The sequence below is a fragment of the Barbatula barbatula genome, assembly GCF_947034865.1.
Source record: "Barbatula barbatula genome assembly, chromosome: 1".
Lineage (NCBI taxonomy): Eukaryota > Metazoa > Chordata > Actinopteri > Cypriniformes > Nemacheilidae > Barbatula > Barbatula barbatula.
In genome coordinates, this window is record NC_136766.1 from 15,428,741 (window position 1) to 15,455,037 (window position 26,297).

General features: G+C 39.6%; 2 protein-coding genes across 3 annotated transcripts; both read right to left on the reverse strand.

Moving 5' to 3' along the window:
• Nucleotides 1-225: 225 nt before the first annotated feature.
• lsp1b (lymphocyte specific protein 1 b) lies at nt 226-19,442 on the reverse strand. Of its 2 annotated transcripts, XM_079463107.1 has the most exons (14): nt 19,130-19,422; nt 16,671-16,814; nt 15,930-16,371; nt 15,610-15,722; nt 15,198-15,254; nt 14,910-15,114; nt 14,229-14,267; nt 10,318-10,361; nt 9,693-9,774; nt 8,815-8,955; nt 8,274-8,372; nt 7,306-7,392; nt 7,050-7,140; nt 539-1,155 (listed from the first exon to the last, which is right to left on the reverse strand). In XM_079463107.1, exons 1-13 carry the CDS (start codon nt 19,186-19,188, stop codon nt 7,057-7,059), a joined length of 1,596 nt encoding a protein of 531 aa, XP_079319233.1. In that variant the 5' UTR covers nt 19,189-19,422; the 3' UTR covers nt 539-1,155; nt 7,050-7,056. The 2 variants fall into 2 exon arrangements, with proteins under 2 accessions (XP_079319234.1, XP_079319233.1); XM_079463108.1 differs by lacking the exon at nt 14,229-14,267 and having other exon boundaries at nt 226-1,155; nt 19,130-19,442.
• A 1,321-nt stretch (nt 19,443-20,763) lies between these two features.
• On the reverse strand, nt 20,764-24,690 carry LOC306898070 (troponin I, fast skeletal muscle-like). Its single transcript, XM_079463302.1, has 7 exons — nt 24,642-24,690; nt 23,327-23,375; nt 22,357-22,393; nt 22,123-22,251; nt 21,816-21,905; nt 21,278-21,454; nt 20,764-21,119 (listed from the first exon to the last, which is right to left on the reverse strand). The coding sequence occupies exons 2-7, from the start codon at nt 23,332-23,334 to the stop codon at nt 21,030-21,032; spliced, it is 531 nt and encodes a 176-aa protein (XP_079319428.1). The 5' UTR covers nt 23,335-23,375; nt 24,642-24,690; the 3' UTR covers nt 20,764-21,029.
• Nucleotides 24,691-26,297: the final 1,607 nt, after the last annotated feature.

The following is a 26,297-nucleotide window of genomic DNA, read 5'->3' on the forward strand; positions in this document are numbered from 1 at the left end:
ACCACACCTGGATTTGTAAAATAATGTATTGGAATGCCATAGACTGTACACAAAAGTCTTTGCACTGTAAGTTTAGAGAGCAGAAGCTAAATAAGACATGGCTCAGATATCAGTCAGCTACTTCTTTAGCAGTGATCTCAAAGGTCTCCGGTCCAAAGAAAAACACATACTTAGAGAGATCAGTCTTACACAAGCCTAAGGATTAGACATTGAAGTTCGTCCTCTGAGGTTACTAAATTTGTTTAATGGTTGCTTTATAGTCTATTTTAAGAGAAACAAACAAATATTATGTAAAGCTTATGCATAAATTATACAGATTTTTGATGTTGGAAAAAAAATGAATGTGTATCCATGCATTTCTGTGAAGTAAGAATGAATCTAGGATGTTTTTCCAGCCTTATTGTGTGCCTTTCAGTAAGCAAAAACAAAATGTAGAGCATCTCACATTTCAGGGACAACACTGCTACAGGCACTAGAATATACACCGACCCTAAAGTAGCTCAGAGACAGCCAAGCTGAAAGGACCTCAAAACCTAAACCAGATTTACGGTTTTATTAACATTTTGTGACAAATGTATAAAAATGCATTATTTTATTCATGCAATTCATGAGATTGGGGTATGTATCAAGATGAACTAAATGTTCTTCCCTGTATGAGACAATAATCTGGCAGAATCATACACATGGAGAAAACAATAGCAGGACGGAGAGTATAGTCAAACAGAAAAAAAGCATACAATAAAAAGGCTGAGAATTTTGTGTAAAAAACATTGCTCCGTTACTTCTTTTCTGGACACAGCCTACAGTGCATACTGTATTTCCATTTCAACATTTAAATTTAAGCATTCAATGCTCCCCAACATTTCAAATTACTTTAATGTTATTTTAAAAATCACAAGTTTATTTCACTGATTCCCAGTATCTTCCAGACCTGATTCTCTATTAAATACATACTGGTGGTTACGTTTTTCCAAACTAAATAGTCTGACAACTGATTCAAGAGTATCATTTGAAAGAGTTTCAAAGAGAAACTTTACTCTGTATTTAAAAGTTCTATAATGTAAATAATAACATGCAATATTGTATGTTAATGATGGAGATGATCACATGTATAACAGCATCTTTTCCTTTTCCATCTCTGTGATTATCAGCCAGCTAAAGAGAGAAAAGATAAATACATTATTCAAAAGATTACAGAGCAAGTATTTATTTTACAAAAACAGACAGAAATCAAGTACTGAACATAGTACAGTATATGCTTCAAGTTAATCTAATCGTTTTTGTTATCAACATGTACAGTATAAAGGTTCACCCCAATTTCTTTTTTGCCATCATTTATTCTTCCCCATGTTCTTCGTGACTCTTTCTTATGTGAAACATAAAATAAGTTATTTAGAGATTTTTCTAATGATGGTAGCCAATGATGGTTGAGGTTATTTGGTTACCAACATTGGTCAAAATACCTTCTTTTATGTTCTGCAGAAGAAAGTAAGTCGTACAGGTTTTGAAAGACATGAGGGTGAGTAAATATTTTACTATCCCTTTAAGGACAATTTTTAGGACGAAAAAAATAATTTTTACAGTGAATATTATGCATAACATCAGATTGTCTTTGATGCAGGTGTTGAAATGCTGATGGATTTAAGCTACGGTAGCCAACCTAACCTGCTTCCACTGCAGTACCCTCCCCCTCTACTGCCCAAACCAGGGAGAGACAACGTCCGTCTGCAAAACCTACTAAAGAAAAACGCTAAGAAGAAAGTCTGCTCTTGTTCTCAGACACCCATCCCATTCCGGTCCAGCCTATCTCCAGTGAATGAAGCCAGTCCTGATCTAGAGCACAGTGACCACTCCACTCCTCCCCGGACTCCAGAAACCCCTCTCTTCAGCAGGACAACTGACTCTCGATATTCCTCCACGAGCCCCTTCCACCACTACTCGAGCTCCCCATATTTGCACTCCGCCAATAGCTCACACTACAGTTCCATACCTACACTTTCATACTCCAACCCTGCCCGATCCCTGAAGCATCAGATAGCACCACTATACACATGCTCATCGCTTCTTTTTGATGATGACACAGAGCAGACTGCAGACTCGTACAGAGATGCACAATTTGAGATAGCATTCAGCCAAACGCTTCAATCCCAGCCATTAGGAGAAGTGACTAGGCATGATCCATCAGAAGAAGTACAAAGTTATGGTGTGGATAACTATCAAGCCTCAGCGCAAACACAAGCTCCCACTTTGGCGCCAGTTCAAGTACCCGCTTCAAATGTGACATCATCCTTGTCATCTGCTTACCAGACACAGGTTACACAGAGTCACATCATGAATGAAGAAAATAAGAATGTTGCACCTGCACTGTTTACTCCCAAGCCTTTTGCAAATGATCACATTATGGAAACCGGCCCTGAGCAATCACAATTTGGCACAGGCATGACTTCCAGAGTGCAGAAAATACCTCTGTTTCCACAAACTAGGATATTCACTCCAAAGACCTCATTTTATGAGGTATCAAAACCACCTGTTCAGGACACATTATCATATGAGACAGCTTTTAAAAGACCATCCAGTGCAAAACAGGACCCAATGAATGCTAAACAAAATGCAGCAATGGCATATGAGGCTAAAACCCCTTTAAGTCAACCAAAAACACAACCATACATTGTTTTTGAAACCTTTGAGGATAATCAACGATTGTTTACAGTAAACACCACTTCATCATCCACAATGGAATCGACAGCATCGTCAAGAAACTACCTGGGACAGAAAACTCAGAATCATTGGCAACAACCTTCCTCATCCATTAATGTGAAAAATCTAAGTGCTGTAGTTGATAATAATAATGCTGTCCTTCCAAAAACTGCTGTGGATAAAATAAACAATTCCACTCCAAACGGTGTTATTCAATTTGCCCCAGGACTCAAATCATCTATTTCCAAGGCCTATTCTAAGGAATGTCTCACAGCAAAGATTTCTAAATGTGCAGTTTCATTATCCAAGACACTTGCTGAATCGAGTAAATTAAGCTCTAGGGAGTGTGAGATGCTTACATCTACGGTTCCACAGCAGCTTTCAATGTCCAAAACGGAAACTTCAGAGCCTTATATAATGACACCAACTCATTCTGCTCCAAGTAATACAAATCAAGAAAAGCCCATGCTTGCTCCCTCTAGAACTTATACATCAAGTACTCCTTTATATTGGTCACCAAGACCACCAGCACGTTTTATGGGCAACCAGATACCACTTCAAAATGAACCCAATGTCCCAAAACGAAAGTCGACATATTATGGATTGACACCTGCAGAATACATTGCGTATGGTGGAATCAAGGTCCCTTCACAACATGATCCTTCTGTACCTCAGGTACAAGAAGATTTGAAAAACGATTCTGTATCAAAAGGTTCTGAAACAGGATCTCAAGAAATAGTCAATGTCAAATCTGATATCAAAGGTGAAGTATCATCTGATGTGCAAAAGCAAGTTTCAGAGGCTTTACAACCTTCTGCGGCAGTATCTCCCTCACAGCTCGCAACAAAGGTACCAATTACTGACATAACTGAAACTCAAACTATAAACAACAATGCCCCGGATAAAGCAGTTAAAACTTCACGGAAACAAGATACACTACCTGGGGTGCCAAGGCCTCCAGCTTTAAATACTGAATATGCACCTTTACAAAAGTCAGCAAACCCATCCAGTGTTGCTGTATCAGACGCTTCAAGAACACAAATTTCAGTGGCTACAAACATCACTCCTCCATTCACGGCAGGGGGAAAAAAAATGCCAACTTATCCTTTTCCCATGGCACAATCAAATATTCCGAACTCAAATACAGTCGAATTATTAACAAAGAAAATGTTGTCTGTCCAAAACATCCCACTGCAAATAGCTCAGTCAGGGAATGCACACAGATCTCTATATCCAACCAAAAGCTTTAACCCTGCATCAGAGAAAACAAGGCAGTCACAAGTTTCTCCAACTCCAGAGCAGAAAGCCAAGATGTTTTTAAAAAAACACCAGCTTTACTCTTCTACTACCATTGCAAGCAGTGAACACACTACCATAAACATCAACAATGAACTCATGGAAGGTTTCACTGTGAATAAAACCACATCAAACTCAACTAACAAAAAATATTCTAAAATGCCATGTGCCGACACCAGAAGTCACAATAAGATCCCTCCTGATATTAAACCTGGATACCTCCCAAAGTCAGAAGAACCTAAACCTTCAGCTCACACAAGCTCAGGAACATCCAATTTTACAGCCCCCTCTATGACACACCTATCCAAACATGGTGTCTCAAATACATCAAATGCACCCAATACTGCAAGTTACGCCAAACCAGATGTAACTAAACCTGCAGATTTGCTGAAAATAGACGCAGCTCATATAGGAGCAAATAACTCTGCAGTTGTATCAAACGTATACCCCAAAACATCCCCTACCCTACAACATTTGTTAAACAGTGATGCAGCTAAAAATCAGCAGATACAAAAACACGAAACCAGCCTGAAATCTATGCCAAGCCCTTCACACACAACAACCAGACCCCCTTCAGATGCACATATTTTTTCTGAGAAACCTGTAGTTGTCTTACAGGCATCTTACAATGAAGCTCCAGTCACCCAGTTGGCAATTGAAATATCTCTACTGCAAAACAAAAAAGAAGACTTGATTTCTCTTACTGGTGCCATAAAAGAGTCAAAACCACCTGTAGATTTAACACCAGACATTAAGAAATCTAATAACATGAACATTGCCAGCAAAGCTGCAGCTAAACTTACAATTGACTCTAAATTAAAAGATTGTACACAATCACACGCAAATGCCAAACTGCCTGATAACACACAAGCCATACCCTTGAAATCTGATTCTCAGAAATCGTTAATATGTTCCAATAACAAATCACCTTTTTCTTCCACCGCTCGAGGTGCAGAACCTAACCTTGCTGCCATGCTTCTTAAGGTGGCCAAATCTCTATCACTCTCTTCATCTGAAGAATCAGAAACATCACAAACTGCAGCAGTCAAAGAGTCAAGCATGGTTGTGAAGACATCACATGTATCTGCTCAGGGTTCAAAAATCAACATTATCACTGATGATAAAGCCAAAGAATCAAAGTCCATCAGTGATGCCTCAAAATCTGAAGACTTTTTGAGAAATTCTGTCACCGCTGAGAGACCAAATGATGCTGTTGACACTGAGGTATCTGGTGGAAATAAAATCCACAAATCAGGCACAAATGACAAACTAAGCAGTCAGACTCCTTCTCAACCTGCATCAGACAAGACACAAAATGAACTAAAAGCTGCTCAGAAACCCAAAGGCCTTAAGGCCAAACTCAGCGGCTGGACAAAACTAAAAAAGCACATGGTGGTTGAACCAGACGAACCTAGTTTTCCCGAGCCCGAAATTGAGAAAAACACCCAGAACGTAGATATAAAAACAATTGATAAGAATGAGTCTGCAGGTGTCACAGAAGAGTTGGCTGATCAAGACGTAGTGAAAAAGAAAGCAGAGCCCAGGGCATTAAAAATGTGGGATGCTATACTTTTTCAAATGTTCTCCACGAAGGAAAACATTATGAAGCAGATACATGCCGACAAAACAGAGGAAGAGCAGAAAAATTTAGAAAAGGATGACCAAGTAGTTCCATCATTTGTCCATCGCCTACCCATCCTTCTATACAGCCCGCGCTTTAATGCTCGGAAGCTGAAGGAGGCGGCTGCTAAGCCTCTAGCCAAAATAGCGACGACCTTTGAGAGAGGATTGCTGAATCGCAAACAGAAAGGTGAAGAGCCAAAGGACTTCAACAGAACAGCCAAAGGATTTGGGCCTCCTACAACAAAAACTACAGATGCTTGATACAATAGATAAGTTGATGTAAATGTTGAATTATCCGATTGTAATGTTAGAAAAGCACTCTTGCGTTACAGACTGTGAATTTAACTGAACTTTTTTTAATTTAATCACTGACGGAATCTAAACATATATGCTATATAGTGATGTCTGCTGTGAGCAGTGCTGTACTGTAAAGGGATTGGTCAGCAGAAACTGAGGCCTAGTGCATTCCTACATTGAGAGGGCGACTGATGGGTGCAGCTGTTCAGGATGTGAACTGTGGAGAGTAAGGAAGTAGACACGGTCTGACAACGTAATGGTGAGAATGATAAAAAAGGAAACTCAGAGAGAGGTTTGCCATGGTATGGATTTAAGGGTTAAGTTATATCATGTCATCTGAGACGGGTCGGGTGAGCTGGCAGGCTAAGAATAGAGTGCCTTGGGGCGATTCACATTTCGCATCTAAAACCACGCAGAAAAATTAAACCTGTGGCTTTTTAGGGAGGTATATACTGTAGGTATTTTAAAATAAAAAATGAAATCATACTAAAATGTGTAATTTTGTCATTATATACTGTATGTATAGAATAGTTGTATGTGTGTTCATTTCGTAGACTGAGATTTAAAACCATTTGAGTGTTGACTGTTTTCTTACTTTCTTACTTAGTTGCCTATGAAGTCATTTTTAATGCTTATGGATTCACTTGTTATCCACTTCTTTATAATAATGGCTATGTATTCCAGGGTAGACTTGTTCTTATCAAATTCAGATGACTAAAATCCCATGCTTTCGAGATAACAAACTCTACTTGCACAAATTGATCTTTGTAGACTAAAGCTACATACTCTTTATATACAGTAGTAAACTAGCTACACAGATCTTAAAAAATCAGATACAAACACAGAATAAATGTTTTTAATATGATTTTTTATGAGTGAGAAACCACAATAAGCTCCGTAACACTCATAAACTTTCATAAATCTTAAAAAATCTGCTTTACCCTTGACACCAATGTTTTAAATTCTGCTAAATCATCAGTTTAAGTAGGTTATCTGTAGTATATGACAAAGATGATGTAAAACTTTTTTATTTTAGTCTGCTTTGATAAAGCATTAATAATTATTAAGACAATAATCTGTATGCAGTATTTATATTTTGTATTTTTGAAAAAATTTAAAGAGAGTACATTTCTTACTTGTTTCTCAGTTTTTGTCATCCTCATTTAAGACCTTCTCGTACTTTCCATGCCCACTTACAACAAATTTGTATTTTTTTCCACCGTGTCCCTGTAATGTTAAAGATACAATAATGCTGCATTAAACTAACAGGCAAGCAAGACGTGAGTATAACAAATTACAGACATATTTATGTATGAAATAACAGCTTTTTATTTCACAGTTGTTTGACTTATCAGTGTTTAATGATAAGAGGAGTTAGACAGCACGATGTACCTTTCCATGTAGTTCATCCTGAGGGGATGTTTCTCCCATGTTCTCCCACATAGATTTTATGTTATGCACCTCTCCAGCCTTAATGTCCTGAGATTAACACACACATTCACACAACAATTATTATTTATAGAATATATAAAATGTATAAAAACAATGAGAATCTTTTTTCTTAACACTAAATTTCAGATTATTTAATGATGTTTTTTGTCATGGCAAAAAGTCTGTTCTGGTTTTAAACACTAGATGGCATCAGAAAACAAAACAACAAGCTTGATACAGAAAAAGACCCCTAACACTGCAGGTACTTTAACTATAGAACACTAATCCCTTCACACATAGTGGTTACTAAAAGTTGACAGCTACAGTAACTCATCTAAAAAAGGCAAGTTTAAGGTAAGCGTTTTTGATTTTCTTTGAATTGGACATTTGAAAATGTCTTTGTAAATGTGTGTTATAAAGTTAAAATCTTGTTGTAAATTCCTGTAAGAACAATAAAATAAGCACACAAACAAACCAAAATATTCTGATTTAATAATTTAAATAAAATAGTGTAGACAAAAGGCACACAAGTTCAGATATTTAGATTTTGATATCTTCAGGTACAACTCTTCTCTGTAATTTGATGATATTGAAAGTATTTAACCTGGTGGATCACATTGGTATTTTGAAACCAATGTGAGAACCTGAAATCAGATGAGAAATTGTGGAATCACTGAAACCAATCGACTCAGAGTGAGATAAGAATTATCTACCTTATTGGGAAGGATGAAAAGAACAGCAGAAAGTGGAAAGAAGAGAACTACAGGAAAAGAAGAAACGGCATAGTAGATTCAGAAGAAGAACGATGAAAAGCCATAAATGAAACTGGGGGAAATTTTTGTTTAATTTCTGTTCACCCAGATGATTTAAAAAGAGGACATTGAGGCCTTCACTGGTGTAGTTTATGTGATTTACATGGAAATACTTACTACTGTTTTGGAGGAGGGGTTTTTGCAGCTGACATCAGAGTTTCCCTTTACCCATTGGTTAATTAGATCTGCCACACCCACCTTGATTCCATCTGTGTCCTGAAACAGAGCCATAATGTTTCATTTTTTTAATTATTTATCAAAACCCTTAACTCACTCACTCATTCACTCTCTCTCTCTCTCTCTCTCTCTCTCTCTCTCTCTCTCACACACACACACACACACACACACACACACACACACACACGTGCTGTTTATAACATTGAAGCAGACCTGACTGATCAATCTGACTGACTGTGTGATCTGTAAATTCACTCCATTTCTGAATCGAGGTGACACCCCAGATAGCAAAGATCATTGATTTATTGTTGAATCAATGTTAATTTAACATTAACTCAACAATAAATCAACTACAGTATCTTAACTGAATATTGGGTGATCACACAATCACTGTGTTTGAGTGATAATTTACACCGGTGCTTTAAAATATATTATCACATCTATGTTAATAAATAGTGGATGATGGGACGACAATATGAACCTTAGAGGGCGTGGTCTTTCCTGGAGTTTGATTCCAGGCTTCCCCTGCCTCAAACAGTGTCTTCCGAGCTGATACAGGTTCTTCTGGTGTCGGGACATCCATTAGTGGTTGCTTGGCTGCATTTCCTTCCTTACTGCTCTCCTGAACAAACACATACACAGACAACACCTCCAGGTTAAACCAACAAGCTTCTGACTGCAAAAGTGCCCTGAAAGGAGTTCAAACGTATATATATATATATATATTGGAGCATAAATTATAAATGGCTAGAAACTTAAAGAGACAGCCTACACACAAGATACACAAAACAGTCCTTAAAATAACAAATAATTAATATGCATAAATGAAAACAGGTGTTTCTATTGTATTCCTCACACACTGTGACTTTGTTGTGGGGATGTGCAGGTGTGGAGCTGGAATGTTAAAATCTGTACCAGGTGTGAATTAGTCATAAGAAAAGAGCACCTATGTGATTCAAAACATGATATCAGAGACCATGTGATTATGTCACCTGTATCCACACACATGTGCCATGGGGATTTGCACTTTCCTGACTGTTATGATTAAAAACAGAGGACAAACTCAAAGCAAGGACGTCTGAAAGAATCAGCATGACTCAGAGAAAAGATGTCAGGACATGCTGAAAACACACAGAGAGATGCGAGGGAGTGGTAAACATCAGATCAGGTGCAGGTAAGATCTGGGTGGGGTAATTCAAGTTGTATGCACACACGCACGCACGCACGCACGCACGCACGCACGCACACACACACACACACACACACACACACACATGTACAATTCAATGTAAATGCAGTTTTTACATACATGCAGAAAGTTGTACACATAACAATACAAAGGTATAAGGTATAATTCACCTCAACTGCATGGTTGTACTGCACCAATCTGCCATCTAATTTAGAGATGATGGTTGGAGGTTGCGTCTTTTTAATGCTGTTTCTGTTGTACACAAACAGATGAAACTAGTTACTTAAAGATATAAGACAACAACACCATTATTCACATGAGACTGTAGTGTTGGACACAAACAACTGCTCAATGTAGCTGGGTATAATTTCTCTTTCACTGCAGATTTATTTTTTGACTATAATAAACATAGATGTATAAAATGCTGTATATATGTTTTATATGTATGTCGACAGTATGTTAACTACACAGGCAAACAGCTATTTTTTACTGTCTAGTTCAATGAAGAGAAAGAAAGAGAGAGAGAGAGAGAGAGAGAGAGAGAGAGAGAGAGAAGAGACAACATGTCATGTCATGTCTGCCTGAGTGAAAGGTGAACAATGTCCCAAACACTAAACAGTTGTTCACTGGTGAATGAATCATTAATGTTTCCTGTTCATAGGCTGATCAAAGAGAAATTCTGTCGAGTCAATAAATCTTTTTGATGGCAACATTCAATGTATAATCCTGGCTTGCATAACCAAAAATGAACCCATGATGCCATACCAAAACACCCAACAGCGCAAGTACACTCACCTTTTTTTAATAGACCGGTTTAGAGACTCAGTCCTCTCGGTGATCTGTAGATGGACAGTAAAACAATATGTTTAATTGGAAATACATTTAATTAGAAATATTTGAAAGCTTTTTACAATCTTAAAGGTCCATTTTATTAAATTTAGCACCATCTAGCGGTAAGGTAGCGAATAACAACCAACAGCTCACTCCGCCCCTCCCTTTCAAAGGACTACAGTGGCACAGGACTAAGATGTTATGCTTCTTTGCTGAAGGAGATAACGTCTTTACGAATTGTTCTCTGTAGAGCAGTTTGTCTGTTTAGGGTTAATGTAGAAACAACATGGTGAATTCCGTTTAGGGGGACCCGCTGTGTCTGTTGATAGAAATAGCTCATTCTATATGGGGTCAAATTTGTTTCATTATTCTGAATAAATAAACTATCCATCCATCCATCCATCCATCCATTTTCTTCCGCTTATCCGGGGCCGGGTCGCGGGGGCAGCAGTCTAAGCAGAGATGCCCAGACATCCCTCACCCTAGACACTTCCTCTAGCTCTTCCGGGGGGACACAGAGGCGTTCCCAGGCCAGCCGGGAGACATAGTCCCACCAGCGTGTCCTAGGTCTTCCCCGGGGTCTCTTCCCGGTCGGACGGGCCTGGAATACCTTCCGGGGAAGGCGTCCGGTAGGCATCCGGAACAGATGCCCAAGCCACCTCAACTGACCCCTCTCGATGTGGAGGAGCAGGGGCTCTACTCCGAGCTCCTCCCGGGTGACCGAGCTTCTCACCCTATCTCTAAGGGATCACCCATCCACCCTGCGGAGGAAGCTCATTTCAGCCGCCTGTATCCGGGATCTTGTCCTTTCGGTCATGACCCAAAGCTCATGGCCATAGGTGAGAGTAGGAACGTAGATTGACCGGTAAATTGAGAGCTTCGCCTTGCGGCTTAGCTCTTTCTTCACCACGACAGACCGGTACATCGACCGCATTACTGCAGAAGCTGCACCGATCCGTCTGTCAATCTCCCGTTCCATCCTTCCCTCACTCGTGAACAAGACCCCAAGATACTTAAACTCCTCCACTTGAGGCAGGAACTCTCCACCAACCTGAAGTGGGCAAGCCACCCTTTTCCGAATGAGGACCATGGCCTCGGATTTGGAGGTACTGATTTTCATTCCAGCCGCTTCACACTCGGCTGTAAACCGTCCCAGTGCATGCTGAAGGTCCTGGTTTGAAGGGGCCAACACAACAACATCATCCGCAAATAGCAGAGACGAGATCGTGTGGTCCCCAAACCTGACACCCTCCGGCCCTGGCCGCGCCTTGAAATTCTGTCCATAAAAATTACGAACAGAACCGGTGACAAAGGGCAGCCCTGCCGGAGTCCGACATGCACTGGGAACAAGCCTGACTTACTGCCGGCAATGCGAACCAAGCTCCTGCTTCGGCCGTACAGGGACCTGACAGCCCTTAGTAAAGGACCACAGACCCCATACTCCCGAAGCACCCTCCACAGGATGCCACGAGGGACAATGCCTTCTCCAAATCCACAAAACACATGTGGATTGGTTGGGCAAACTCCCATGAACCCTCCAGCACTCTGTAGAGGGTATAGAGCTGGTCCAGCATTCCACGGCCCGGACGAAAACCGCACTGTTTCTCCTGAATCCGAGGTTCTACTATCGGCCGTATTCTCCTTTCCAGTACCCTGGCATAGACTTTCCCGGGAAGGCTGAGAAGTGTGATCCCCCTATAGTTGGAACCCACCCTCCGGCCCCCTTCTTTAAAAGAGGGACCACCACCCCGGTCTGCCATCCCAGAGGCACTGTCCCCGACCGCCATGCGATGCTGCAGAGGCGTGTCAGCCAAGACAGCCCCACAACATCCGGAGACTTACGGTACTCAGGGCGAATCTCATCCACCCCCGGAGCCTTGCCACCGAGGAGTTTCTTGACTACCTCAGTGACTTCGGCTTCGGTGATGGACGAGTCCACCTCTGAGCCCTCAGCCTCTGCTTCCTCAATGGAAGACGTGACGGTGGGATTGAGGAGATCCTCGAAGTACTCCTTCCACCGTCCGACGACATCCCCAGTTGAGGTCAACAGCTTCCCACCGCCACTGTAAAAACCGTTGGTAGGGCACTGTTTCCCTCTCCTGAGGCGCCGGACAGTTTGCCAGAATCTCTTCGAGGCCAGTCGATAGTCCTTCTCCATGGCCTCACCAAACTCCTCCCAGGCCCGAGTTTTTGCCTCCACAACCACCCGGGCAGCAGTCCACTTGGCCTGCCGGTACCCGTCAGCTGCCTCAGGAGTCCCACAAGCCAACCAGGCCCGATAGGACTCCTTCTGCAACTTGACGGTTTCCCTTACTTCCGGTGTCCACCACCGGGTTCGGGGATTCCCACCTCGACAGGCACCGGAGACCTTACGGCCACAGCTCCGAGCGGCCGCTTCGACAATGGAGGTGGAGAACATGGTCCACTCGGACTCAATGTCTCCAGCCTCCCTCGGGATCCGGTTGAAGCTCTGCCGGAGGTGGGAGTTAAAGATCTCTCTGACAGGAGACTCGGCCATGCGTTCCCAGCAGACCCTTACAGTACGTTTGGGTCTGCCGAGTCTGTCCAGCTTCCTCTCTCGCCATCGGATCCAACTCACCACCAGGTGGTGATCAGTTGACAGCTCCGCCCCTCTCTTAACCCGAGTGTCCAAAACATATGGTCGCAGGTCAGATGAAACGACCACAAAGTCGATCATCGACCTGCGGCCTAGGATGTCCTGGTGCCACGTGCACTGATGGACACCCTTATGCTTGAACATGGTGTTCGTTATAGACAAACTGTGACTAGCACAGAAGTCCAATGACTGAACACCGCTCGGGTTCAGATCAGGGGGTCCGTTCTCCCAATCACGCCCCTCCAGGTGTCACTGTCGTTGCCCACATGGGCGTTGAAGTCCCCCAGTAGGACGACGGAGTCCCCAGTCGGAGCACTTTCCAGCACCCCTCCCAGGGACTCCGGGCGACGTCACGGTCCATGGTATATTTAACATCATGTGATCCACAAATGCGTGCAGCAATTCACAAATGCACAGAAAGCGATTTACAAATGTGCAGAATACACACATTGAAATATTAAAACAATGCTTGATTACCTAATGTACAAAAATATGTTTGCATCAAGCATATAAAAGCCACATTTTTAAAACAAATGTTTGTGAAACTCTCTATATTTATTTGCGAATCGTAGTTTATTTATTCAGAAAAATGTAACAAATCTGACCCCATTATTCTAAGGTAATAAATACATAACACTTCATTATTTAAGCTATCCATACACCTCTGACGATGTAGTCATGTATATTTTATTGCATTTCTGTCAATAGATCCTCAAAAGAATTACATTCTGGACCTTTAAGTTTAAAAATGCTTTAAGATATATTTTGCAGAACACATGCAAGTGCAATTTTATTGGGCAACAGATGATAATTGCAAAAGGCCATAATGTTTCAATGCAAAGTCATTAGATGTTGATGTCAAATTTAATTAATGGAGGCTTTTCACCTGGTTGCTCACAGTCTTTGCTGCTCATATAAAACTCTTTTGTTTCTTTCACAAAAACATGTCATGGCCATAAAGGTTCATTGTTGCACAACAGGATGAGAAGTATTTATTGCTAAAATAAATCATCCTGGCACCCACTTCCTGTTTGCTTTTAAAGGTTGCCACAAGTTTTTTCAGCATAAGTGTCTATTACCTGTATCTGTATGATGTGACCTGCACATATTATTATTTGTGTAAGTACAAACAGGAGAGACAGCAACAGAACAATTGCAGTTCCGGCATTATAAAGCAAAAGGGAGGTGAAGAAAAGCACACAAACACACTCTAATGTGTCTGAAACTGTCATGCACAAGCACAAAGTAAGCAACTCACCGAACTTGAACCTTCTGAGTGACACTCCTCACCCTCAGTCTGAAACCAGCAAGCACAGACACACAAACACACGCAAAGCACATACACATACGCAAAGCACACACACACACACACACACAAACACAAACACAAACACACACACAAAGCACCTCAGCAATGTTCGGTCCTCGTTCTAACCCAACCCGCACTGACATTGCAATGAAAAAGATGAGAATCCCACACAGCAAAGGAAAAACACCAGAACAGATGCCACATTCACAAAAATATTTTAGATTTTACACTTTAAATACGACTGTTTGTTTTCGTTTCTGCAAAGTGTTTGTAGTTTATTGTTATTTTAGAGATTTGGTGCTCAGATGTTAAAACAATGAAAACCAACAAGCATGAAATGCTTTGTATTAGATTTAGATTAGAAACACTTTAACTACTGTTCTGTACATGCTGTTATTTTGGTTGCTTTATTTTGTAGCTTTTGGTAGCATTAGTGTCACAGATCACCAGATCATGATGATGCTAGAACAATAAACTAAACAAGCATTGCATTATCAAATAATTGCATTCTTTTTATCTGCTGTTTAAATGCAGCAAATGTGAAAATAATTCAATGAATCGTAATGTGTTTAATGTCATTTTCTGACATATTGAAGCGTCTAATGCTGATGATATCATCATTATATTTACCATGTAGGAGGGACTCTTGGGGCTGAGAGGACTGAAGGGCTCCTCTGGATCTCCGCTGGATATACTCAACCGCTTCAGCTTTTCCATCACATCCCTCCTCCTCCGGTCTCTCTCATCTTCTATCATCCTTCTCTGTACCTGATCTCCTGTATCTCTGGGCTGATTATTCTCTTCACTGCTCCTTACAAACACATCCTCGGAAACACTAAATACCAAGAGATTAAGAAAATGAATGGCATATCATTAACACAATTAGCATGAATGAGTATGAAGAATGTTTGACTGTACCTCTCAGATGTGCAGAGATCTGCCGAATCAACTGGAGACTCCATGCTTCTCTGTGACCTACGATTAAACAGGCTGAAGTGAAGGACAGTTTGCTCTGGGGAAGTTATGAAATTCACCTAACGTATCATTTCTCAACACACACTCTGTACAGTATGTGTAAAACATTGCTGTTGCTTCTCCATCTCTGTTTAGAACAACACATTGAGACATTCTTCTGAAATAGTTTTTCTTGTGTTTTTATATTTTTTATGCTTATTGAAAGCACACATTCATCAGTGTGAAATTTCGCTACTACGTGCGTTTAAAAACTCATGCTAGGAATGTATTGCATTCATCAAAAAAGACTGTAGATGTTTTTCTGACTTGTTTTATCACTAAAAAGTGTGCATGCTTGTGTGTTAAATGTTTGCACCTTTCATTTATTTGCCTCCCATCAAGTCGATTAGTGCTGTTTAATCTCCCATTCTGTTGGAGGAGGATTGTGGAGGTGAAGGATATCTTCATCTCTGCTTTCTTTTCCATACCCTGAGAGTTATAAAGATGTATATGCTCTGACATTAAATATATTACTGTAGGCACCTTTGAGGTCTGGATGTGAATGTAAATGCCATGAAGTACAATTTTACAAATGTATTGTATTCTACAAAATACATTTAGACATTTAGAAAACAATGAGTTGCACCGGTCTACGTGTAAGGTTTATTAGTTGTGTTACCTACTAAAACATCTTACCTTCTCATCCATATCACATCTCTGGTTTTCTCTTCTCCAGGACTCATTGTCTTTCATTCTTCCTGGATTCTCCTCCTCTTCACACCATCGCCTGAACTCTTTCTCTTTCCTCTCTGTGTTTATGTCATCCCTTCTTTCTTTCTCTCGGACATTATCATCTTCATCATCACCCTCATCAAGGTTTTTCTGATTTGAAAGGGGTGATCGGGTCTGTTTAAAAGTAGTTGCGTCATACATGTCGACGCCATTTTGATACAGTTCACTTTGAGCAGAGCTGGAACAAAGTTGGTGTTTCGAGAAATGAGAGCCATTTAAATGTGGTTCTACATTGACTTGCGCCATTTGACTCTGCTTTCTCCTACTCAGCTGTTGTGTCCAATCACCGAAGCCTTCGTCTTCTTCAAAAGATGATGAAGAACGTGGAGCCAGATCATTCTGACCCCTAAAAACAGTAAAACACATTCAGAATTACCTCTTGCACTAATGCCAAAAACACAACACCCTATACGACTTGAGTGAGAAAAGAACACAATATCCATCTGTGATTGAATCCAAAAGATCAGGTGCGGTTTTGACACTAATACACACATAAACTATCAAACAGATGAATATACACACACAAAGAGAAAAACTGAAAAGTGGGTGTGAGTCACACTCTAGGGATAAGATTCCATGGAAACAAAACAAATAACACACTCTTGTATGGATTTGGGGTGTGTTTTTAAAGTTTTTGATACTGACTGATTGCCCAGATTCTGTGCATTCTGCGGGGTGTCCTGTGGGGTCACCGGGGATTGCGGCTCAGCAGAGGAACTGGCTCTTGCACGTCTTCTGTGCTCCCTCTCAATTTCTTCTGCATCCTCCAGACTGCGCTGAGCAGTGAGCCTGCATACAAAAGAAAAGAAAATATTAATACACAAAATTTCAGGAAGACTTTGACAACCATGATAAGTGCACATTTACTTTTATCCACGTATATACATTTACTTTTATTTATTTATGTTATTGATAAGTAAGTAGGGGATGTAGGGTAGAGCTCAAGGCTAGCCCTCTCTTTTAGAAAGCAAGTAATTTTTTTACCTTTATTATACTGCTAATCAATACATCTTCTACTGTCAATCTTTTGTGTGCATGCATCATGCATTCTGCATTTACAAATAAAAGCATTTTTTTAATTGCTACATGGATTCCACACCTACAAAACGATTTCTAAAGCAAGGGAATTCTACCATTTTGTACCTGCAGAATATGAATGCCCAATATGAATGTGGTTTACAACACCTGAACACTGTAGTTCAGCACAGTTTCGCCACACTTTTTCAATTCCACAATCCACCTTGAGAGCATGGCACTCTGCCAGCTCATCATTATGTTATTTGTAAAGACAAACTCTCCAATACAACCATACAACCTATGCATGTCATTTTACACTATATACTGCATTTTATATAACTATTGTTTACTTTGTCTATGTGATTCCAGACAGGGCAATTTATTGTTCATTGAAGGGCTAACCCATTTAAAAAAAACTTTTGGAAACACACGCTTTTAAAATGATGACAAACAGTGTCATCATAGGACCCAGGACAACCATCTTAATACAGAACTGAATTCAGTAAGACAAATGTTGTGGCTGCCCTGCACTCCGAGTCTGCCGCCTTTCAGATAACATAAAATCCTCTTCAATAATACATAATCATGATAATAATACTGTAGGGATAAGGGTCATCTAACAGACAGGGTTGAAAAGGAAGTCGGATAAACTGGGACAGGAAGAGCAAGGTTGACAGGAAGAGGTTAACTGACTTCCTTCATAGAGGTTGACATTACAAAAGCTAAACAAACCGCAACTGGTACAGAGAAACAAATGGAGCATATCATTAACATAGATCTAAATATACTTTTGCAAAATATTTTCAACAACAGCACAGACCTCAGCTATTATTAGCTAACAACAATTAGGCTTACTACAATTTAGCTTGCTAGAAAAGTCTTCTGTACGCCAATCAATTGCCGCAATTAAAGTTCTTAAAGGAGTAGTTCAATAAAAAATACCATGAAAAGTCAATGGGGGCTTATTTTAAAGTGAACTACTCCTTTAAATGATCTTAATTTTTTATCTATATTTACACATCAGCACAACCAGAAGAATTCAAAACTTAAGTCTCTAGATTCTGTACAGTCTCAGGCAGTCAACATTGAATGCAGTCCAATTCTTTAATCCCTGATCAATTACAAAATGTTTAAAAATTTAGGGTGAATTACAGTAAATGCAACTGTACTCTTTCCTTTGTAAAATTTCCATTCATCATGGTGAGTGGCTGGGTGTTGAAACCGCTCACATTTTCCTGCACATTTTAGAGGAAGGACCCTCCAGGTCCTCGGGGCAGAGTGGGTGGGGCCTGTTCCGTATCACAGCAGATTTAGACCAGGGGGTGATCAGAGACACTACCAAATGATGTCACCGCCCTTAGGAAAATTTCAGCAGTAACTCAAGCTATTGAAGCCTTTCTTTGCCATTTCATATGATGTCATGAATTAAGTCACCATGTGCTGCGAGAGCTATCTAGAGGGGCTACGGGACAATGTTTTTAAATATAGTCACATCCTGTAGGATAGACGTGTCTTATGTTATGACCAGACTCAAACCTCAGTGAAAACTCATTTAACCAACAATCCCCTCCCCCCACCAACCTCAAAATCCAAACTTAGGTTTTAACATGTATGCTTAATTGCCTGGCAATGTGTCCATCATACATTCTTTGACCTTAAAATGCATGTCCACTAAACAGCCTATGAGAACTTTAACCCCACTTGCAAGCTCCTGAAGAGCTGATAAACACAACAGAAAGAGTCCATCCTCCTAGTTTCCCTCTGTTTGACCCCTAACACTCAGCAAACTTCTGCGGTGACTGATAAAATATATCTCTGTCCACATGACTGTCCAGTGCTTCGCTGTACTGCCAGATAATAAATCACCACCATCAGCAAAATAAGAGTTAAAAGTCATGATTTAGGTTTAGGAATTAAATATTCATAGATATAAATAAAATGCAGACTTGGGGTTTCATGATGAACTTTGCCTCATAAAGGCAAAGAAACCTGTCAGTTTGCAGTGTCACTAATTCTAGTTACCATTTGAAGACCACAATTCAAACTGTCACAGACACAAAGAAACACACAAATGAAAACCACCTCACCTCTCGAGCTTCTGCAGTCTCTTTATGCTGGAATTTCGTCGCAGGATTGACGTGGACATGTTTGTGACTTCCACTGAAGCTTGACTAACTGAGAGCCCAGCAGCCTTGCTGTGACTGAAGAGACGCAAAATGTTTTTTTAGAGATTGAATTGAGGGATAGAATGTGTGCTTCTCTTTCCCTTCCTGCGAGTTCTCTAAAGGGTGTGAGTGTGCTCCCCTTCCCCTCCTCTCTCTCTCCCTCTCTCGCTCTCTCTTTCTCTATCTCACGCTCCCCCATATGTTTTTCATTCAGAGCTTTGAAAGTCTGATTCCTGTCTTTTCCAGTCCTTTCTTCCAATCAGCACAAAGCAAGCTAGTCATGTGACAGTCCCTTGAGAAAGTATAAGATCATACCACACACACCTAATAGTCTGTATGTTGTCATACATGCAGCTGAGACTGCAACTCACAGCAGTGCAAACATAGTCACATGCATTACCTACCTGTTGAACACCTGCCAGAGGTAATGCAGCAGTTAAGTGGGTAAATGGATCACTTGCCATGATTACTATCATTTCATGCAAAATATGAATCATGGCCTTGGGAAAACAATAATATAACTATAATTAAAATCATTATGGCGACTGCACACTGGTGACTCATTGATAAACTGAAAACGTTATAACTGTCAACAAATAACAAATTGGGTGAACTGTCCCTTTAAAGCACCTTGTTGACTTTATTTAGAAAATTACTTAGCAACCAGTAAATAAGACTGAAACTAGGAATTAAATTTTTCCTTCTTTTCACCACACTTTCTTTCTTTCTTCTTTCATTGATGCTTTAGATTACGGCTCACAATGTACGGCATAATTAAACAGGATTAACAGCGTAACTACTTGTAACAATAATACACCTCTACAGTACATAACTGTAGATAAAGGGGAACAATATGTAAAGTTTAGGGAATAAAGGGGTATGAGTAAGGATACTTTAAAGAATATTTATGAGGGAGCTGCATGCCACAATAAACATCCAAATCAAACCGCTCTTGAACTCTTGATTATATAGTCTCAAAAGATCAAAATTGATTTGACACATTGTACACATTAAAGCTCATCAAAATAGTGACCAACAATCCTAAAATCAATCAAAGAATGTATCCTAAAGTCAAAACTTATTTACAGTTGACAGGCAGCTGTGTTCTTCATTCGTGCTTTTCTTCAACACATCATTTCCCCTTGTTTCATGTTTGCTATAATAATAAAACTAGAGAAGGGATAATACACGCATAAAGAAAATCCTGTAGTTGTTTATGCTTATGTCTTCTAAACCTTAAATTTTTCTGAATGTTGACACTGCTTTTACAATAACAAAAAGGAGATTGATACTGTCATCATCTTTTCATCGAGCTAGTCAGGTTTCAGAATACTTACAGTATCAATATTCTTTTCCCCAAAACGTTGAATATTGTTCCCCTTTACCTACAAATATTTACTGTAGAGGTACATTATTGTTACTATTAGTAACATTCAAAATTCTGTTTAATTATGTGGTACATTCCGGGCCGTAATCTAAAGTTTTACCCTTCTTTCTAAACTTTCTTTTATACATGTGACATTGAGGCAAATGTTTTGGTAAAAAAACACCACTTTGACTCACATGGGGGTTTATTAGTGAAATAAAGTTTTATACAATAATACCGTTTAAAATTTTAAAGCTTTTCAACCCTTACATCAAACCACCCTCATACAAACCCTCTGTATACACCTTATACCATCTGTTCTACTCATTCTAATTCCACCTGAAAGATAGTTTACTATGTTTTATCTGTCAAAACTCTGAAGACCACAAGCATCAATACAATCTAACTCTATACATCACTAAACAGAAATGTAAAATTGTTAAGGAAAGAAATGTTTTAGGCCTCGGACTCAAACATCTTCTTCCTGCCATCCATACCAGCCTTATCCTCAATGTTCTTACGCCAATCTCCCACTGCATCCTTTTCCTGCAACAGAAGTTCCCTCATCACTTTTACAGACAAACTTATCTTCTCGTACTTTAAAACTGTATCTATATTCTATACATGCTTTTACATTACAAATTGAGATAATCCAGTGCATCTGTGTTTGTGAAGGTGTTAAAAGTGTAGGAACATGCACTCACTTCCTCCTTGACCTCTTTCTTGACCTGTTTCAGGTTGGCTCTCAGGTCCAGGGACACCTTGTGCTTGGAGCCCAGCAGTGCCTGCAGCATGGCATCAGCGGACATGCGCACTTTCTTCAAAACAGGCTTCTTGAATTTACCTTTCAGGTCCTGAACCTTGATCTTCAGATCCTCAATCTGTAGATCAAAACAAAACATATAAAAAGGTTTTGTTTTTGAAAAAACAATAAATGATCTATAGGTCTGTGTAGTGAGGTAGGCGGGACGAGAGCCGAGATTTGAGACCGGTCTCACATCAGGGAGGAGATCGGGAGCATAAGAGGACGAGCGACCGGACCATCAGTGAGAGAGGACCAGGCATGGCTTTTAATTATGGTTTGTGTGTTTCGCCGGCAGTCGCCCGTGAGGGGGCTGCCGGCTGTCTATTTACGTTATGTTTATTCATTAAAAGTTGTTTTATGTTTGCCGGTCCCCGCCCCCTTCAATTGCGTTGCAGTCTCATAGAATAGAAACATGTATTTTACTGCTCAGTCAATACCTCCTTGTTTGATTTGACCACTTTGCTCTCCATATCGTATCTTTGTTCATCAACGGCATCAATCTGATGGTGCATCTTCTTACACAGTTCCTTTACAAAAAGACGAACAGAGACATACAAACAATGTTAGTTATGTGTACAGTAACATACTTATACTGTGTGCATTCATAAACATGTGAGCTCACAAGAAAGAAAGACATATGTGTTCAAATCGACAAAAGTAAAATTGTATAGTTTTATGGGTAAACTATTTCTCTAAGGGTTAAGTGTCTTATTATTCTATCTGTATGTGTGTGTTTGTGTGTACCTGTAGTTCTTGCATGCTTCCAGGCAGTGAAAGTGCAGGGCAGTTCTCCTCCATGTATCTCTCTTTTTCCTGATCGGCCTCTGCCGCCTCTTCCTCTAAAAGTCCATGAGCAATCTGGAGCAACAAGCTCTGGAGCACACAAAAAACAGAAGCACAGATAGTTTTCAGCACATTTTAAGACACTTCAGGTCAGAACTTTAGACCAGAGCTTATTGAGGAAAGAAAGAAACTCACCTTCAGATGGTTCCTACGGCTGGATGTCATCTTTTTCCTACAAAAAACAGTAAACACAGTATGTGGTAAACACTAAATGTAGTAAGCTTATTCTGGACTTCTAGTCTCTCAGGCTAGTTAGGCTGGTCTGTGGGTTTTAAAGAGGTTTTGATCACTTTTAGGTGCACTCTTAAAATAAATGTGCTACACAATGCCATAGAAGAACCATTTCTGTCAAAATGGTTCGGTAAAGAACCTTTAACATGGGAAGATACTTTCCTTTTCACAAAAAGTTCTTTGTGACGAAAACAGGTTCTCAAGATTATAGAAATGGTTCTTTTTAACTTAAAAATAAAGGTGCTTAAAAAGTTCAATGTGGTGAGGAAGGCGGGACGAGAGCCGCGAGGCGGGGCCGGTGGCGTGAGTGATAAGTGCAATCAGCTGTGCGTGCACCGGTCCCGCCTCACGGCTCTCGTCCCGCCTTCCTCGCCAAATTCAATTTCCAAGAGTGTGGTCTGTTTGGTAGACAAATGGGCATGGTTATAATTCATGAAACAGAGAAAAGATGTTCCATAAAATATATCATGTTGATTTACATTTACATTTAGTCATTTAGTAGACGCTTTTATCCAAAGCGACTTATTAAGAGTTCGGGGAGCAATAAACGATATGTCATACAAAGAGCAATAATACAATAGATGCTAATACAAAGTTACTAGTTTCAACAAAAGCTAGACCTCTACCTGTTGCGAGAAGAGGGTTAGTGTACTTTTTTTTCTTTCATTTGATTTAAAGGGCTAATAAGTGTTAAAGTTCGTCGTTTAATGATGGGCTGTTTATGAATCATCTGTATGAAGCTTGATACTAATTGTGTAAACTGAGAATGTAGATTGAGCGATGTGGTCCCGAATGCGTTTATAGAGTAATCTGTGTTTATATGTGGTAACACACTTTCAACCAAAAAAAGTTCATGATGTAAATCAATACTTACTCAGACATCTTGCCTTTCTATGTGGCGACCCCTGTCAAGGTGAAGGCTTCTGTGGATAAAGGAGAATAGAGTTGTTGTCTTCAATCAACAGTAGTGGGAATATGCATTCGGTCATCAGCCATTCAGTAAGCCTATACAGTGTGTGAAAGGCAAGCCTCCTCTGAGGGTTCATGGGTATATGTAGAAGTGTGAATACCCACAGGAGTGTTAGGTGTTTAGAGGTTTGAATTTGGGAACAGTTGTCTTATACTTTTGGTGTTCTTTTGTAGGAGGCAGAGACAGCTGGGAGAAGACCTGCTGCCGCCTTCTTAGGAATCTCGTCAGCTCCAAGGCCCAACAGCTGAAACCCCCATCAGTTTCAGAAATACTCTGCTAGTTTGCAACTATATTAGGCTTTTTGCCAAAAAAGAAAGGATTTTGGATTGAATTTTGACTGAGCTGATAGAAGTCTATTATCTTTTTTTGGATATAGAAACGAGTACTTAAAACATAGAAATACGGACAGTAAAGAGTGATATGCTCTTCATGTACAAAAAGTGCTCAAGAACTAAAAAAGAATGTCTATTGTTGTGGAGAAATGTAAAGAAACGAAATGTCTGCTTTTGATGAGGTGTTTTGTGAAGCTTGACCTTGTAATTTATTTACTCATTTTCTGTCTAAATATACTCAAATGTTTCACATCAATACTGAAAATACGCACTTTAGAGAAGAGATAATACACGCATAAAGACAATTCTGTAGTTGTTTATGCTTATTTCTTCTCAACCGGAATTAAATTTTTACTGTATTTTTTCGGAATGTTGACACTGCTTTTACAATAAACGTGAAAGGAGATTGATACTGTCATCATCTTTTCATCGAGCCAGTCAGGTTTGAAATGAAAGTAAATAATAAGAAATTTAATTTCTGGGTTACCAGTTCCTTCAATGAAAGCTTTCCAACATATTATGTTACCATACTTTACAATAAACAGTTGATAATAAACAGTAAATAATTTGTCATAACAAATTGTTTTTTATGTATATTTTGTTTCCACTGTAGTGATTCATTTACTGAACACTTATCTGAGCTGAAGCAATCCGATTAGAATTGATATGATAACATACAATAGCATGAAACTGTCATTGTGTTTCAAATAAATTCCACAATCCTGTCAGCCTTCTTACTTGTAACAAACAATGTCCAGGACTGCATGATTTTGCTCAGTGGCAGCTCAGCATGAAGATCTTCTGTTATTAAGATCTGTAGCATCTCTAATGTTAGAGTGATCAAGTCTAGTGTTCACAGTGATGAACAGAATAATGGAGAGACTCACCTTTTAGTTCACAGCAGGATGTTCACAGGGGATCACAGAGAACGAGTGTGAGGCTATAACATTAGATGGGTTTATATAGGGTTCCCAGATGGCTTCTTCATTCTGTTTAAGGACGCAGATTTTTCTGTAAGCCAATGAGACACCCCCTCTCTCAAACACACATGTTGGAACTATTATTACGAAGACTTTCCATTAACACTATTGATTTGCTAATGGCACTTTAGCCTAGCTAAACCTCTGAAGAAAGCTGTTGGCATTCTTGCATTTTTATTAAATCATTCAGTACAGTATGTTTATTAAGCAGTTTTTATTGTGAGGAGGGCAGGGATATCCTTACAATGTAACAAATGTCAGGTTTTTCTATATTGTGACGACAATTTTGTTTCCAAAACATTGTACTTTAAACATGTCCTGAGTACAGTATATCCTCACAAGTATGGCCAATCCTTTAAACTTTCCCAAAACTCATCCACAACCTCAGCCCAGCAAAATAAACATTCTGATTACGAGGATTATTGTAATCCTACTATTCAATTAAATTCATATTCATATTCATTTTCATATTCTTATTCAAATTCATTTTATTTATATAGCGCTTTTCACAATGGGCATTGTTTCCAGGAGAAAATAAGAAAAACTGAAAACACAGAAAAGGTCAAACAAAATACAGTGCATGGTGTTTGTAGAACAAGTAAGATCATTCTAATAGAGCAATGTTAATGGAATTTACCGAACCTTTAAAATAATCTGCTGTGGAGCAAACTCCAATGATAAATAAATGGAGAAAAAAACCTCGGGAGAAACCAGTCCCCTCTGACGTGTAACAGCTGCACTCAGTGACTTTGATTAAAAGTTACTAAGTAAATGTTAACTAATAACAAGGAGAGCTTATTACTTGAAATTTAATTTGTTTATGTCTCTACATCTTGTGACCGATATCAGACAACATGGGAATGATATAAGCAGGTTAGTTACTAATAGCATAATGTAGCTGAGTGCAGCTATAACCTCAAACTGCAGTTTAGCATTAAATACTATATTGTAAATACTGTTTAGCCTTTATTTGACAACAAGTAGTCCTTCTTTGCTCTTGGGTGGGGGATTTTCCTGAGCTGGAGCGGAGATGGTCAATCAGTCCGCAGGTACTCGCAGGAGGATGGCACAGGGTGTTCAACTGGAGCTCGTGTAATCTCTAGTTTGAGATGGGCATATGACGTTCATCTGGACCTGGCCTTATGGGGGAGGAGAGCAGAAAGAGACTAATTAGCGTAGCTGCTGTTAATTCTTTTTTTTATTTAGCATATTATGCATTATGGGAATGCTTGGCTGAAAAGATGTGTCTCTAATCTAGTCTTAAATTGGAAGTGTGTCTGACCCCCCCCCCCCCAATAATATCGTGAAGGCTATGTACAGTATGAGAATGGATAGAACTTTGGTGGATTTAGTTATTAATGGTGTTATCAAATGTAGAGTGTTTTGAGATCTTAGAGTGTGTGATGGGTTGTAGTGTGATAATAGCTCTTTTATAAAAGGTAGGAGCTAAACCTTATGGCTTTATAAGTAATTTAAAGAAATGCATTCTGAACTAACTGTAGTTTGTTTATTGATGATGCATTACAGTAGTCAAGTCTTGAAAATGCATGAATTAGTTTTTCT

What these genes read in the sequence shown, in the direction of transcription:
- lsp1b (XM_079463107.1), bottom strand. Translation starts at nt 19,188, where the DNA reads ATGTCCACGTCAATCCTGCGACGAAATTCCAGCATAAAGAGACTGCAG. An exon ending in GGGAGGCAAATAAATGAAAG is followed by an intron (nt 15,255 to 15,609) that starts GTGCAAACATTT and finishes GTTTAATCGTAG; the next exon opens with GTCACAGAGAAGCATGGAGT. An exon ending in ACCCCTCCTCCAAAACAGTA is followed by an intron (nt 7,393 to 8,273) that starts GTAAGTATTTCC and finishes TGTTAATCTCAG; the next exon opens with GACATTAAGGCTGGAGAGGT.
- LOC306898070 (XM_079463302.1), bottom strand. An exon ending in GCCGTAGGAACCATCTGAAG is followed by an intron (nt 22,252 to 22,356) that starts GTGAGTTTCTTT and finishes TGTGTGCTCCAG; the next exon opens with AGCTTGTTGCTCCAGATTGC. An exon ending in GAAGCATGCAAGAACTACAG is followed by an intron (nt 21,906 to 22,122) that starts GTACACACAAAC and finishes CTTTTTGTAAAG; the next exon opens with GAACTGTGTAAGAAGATGCA.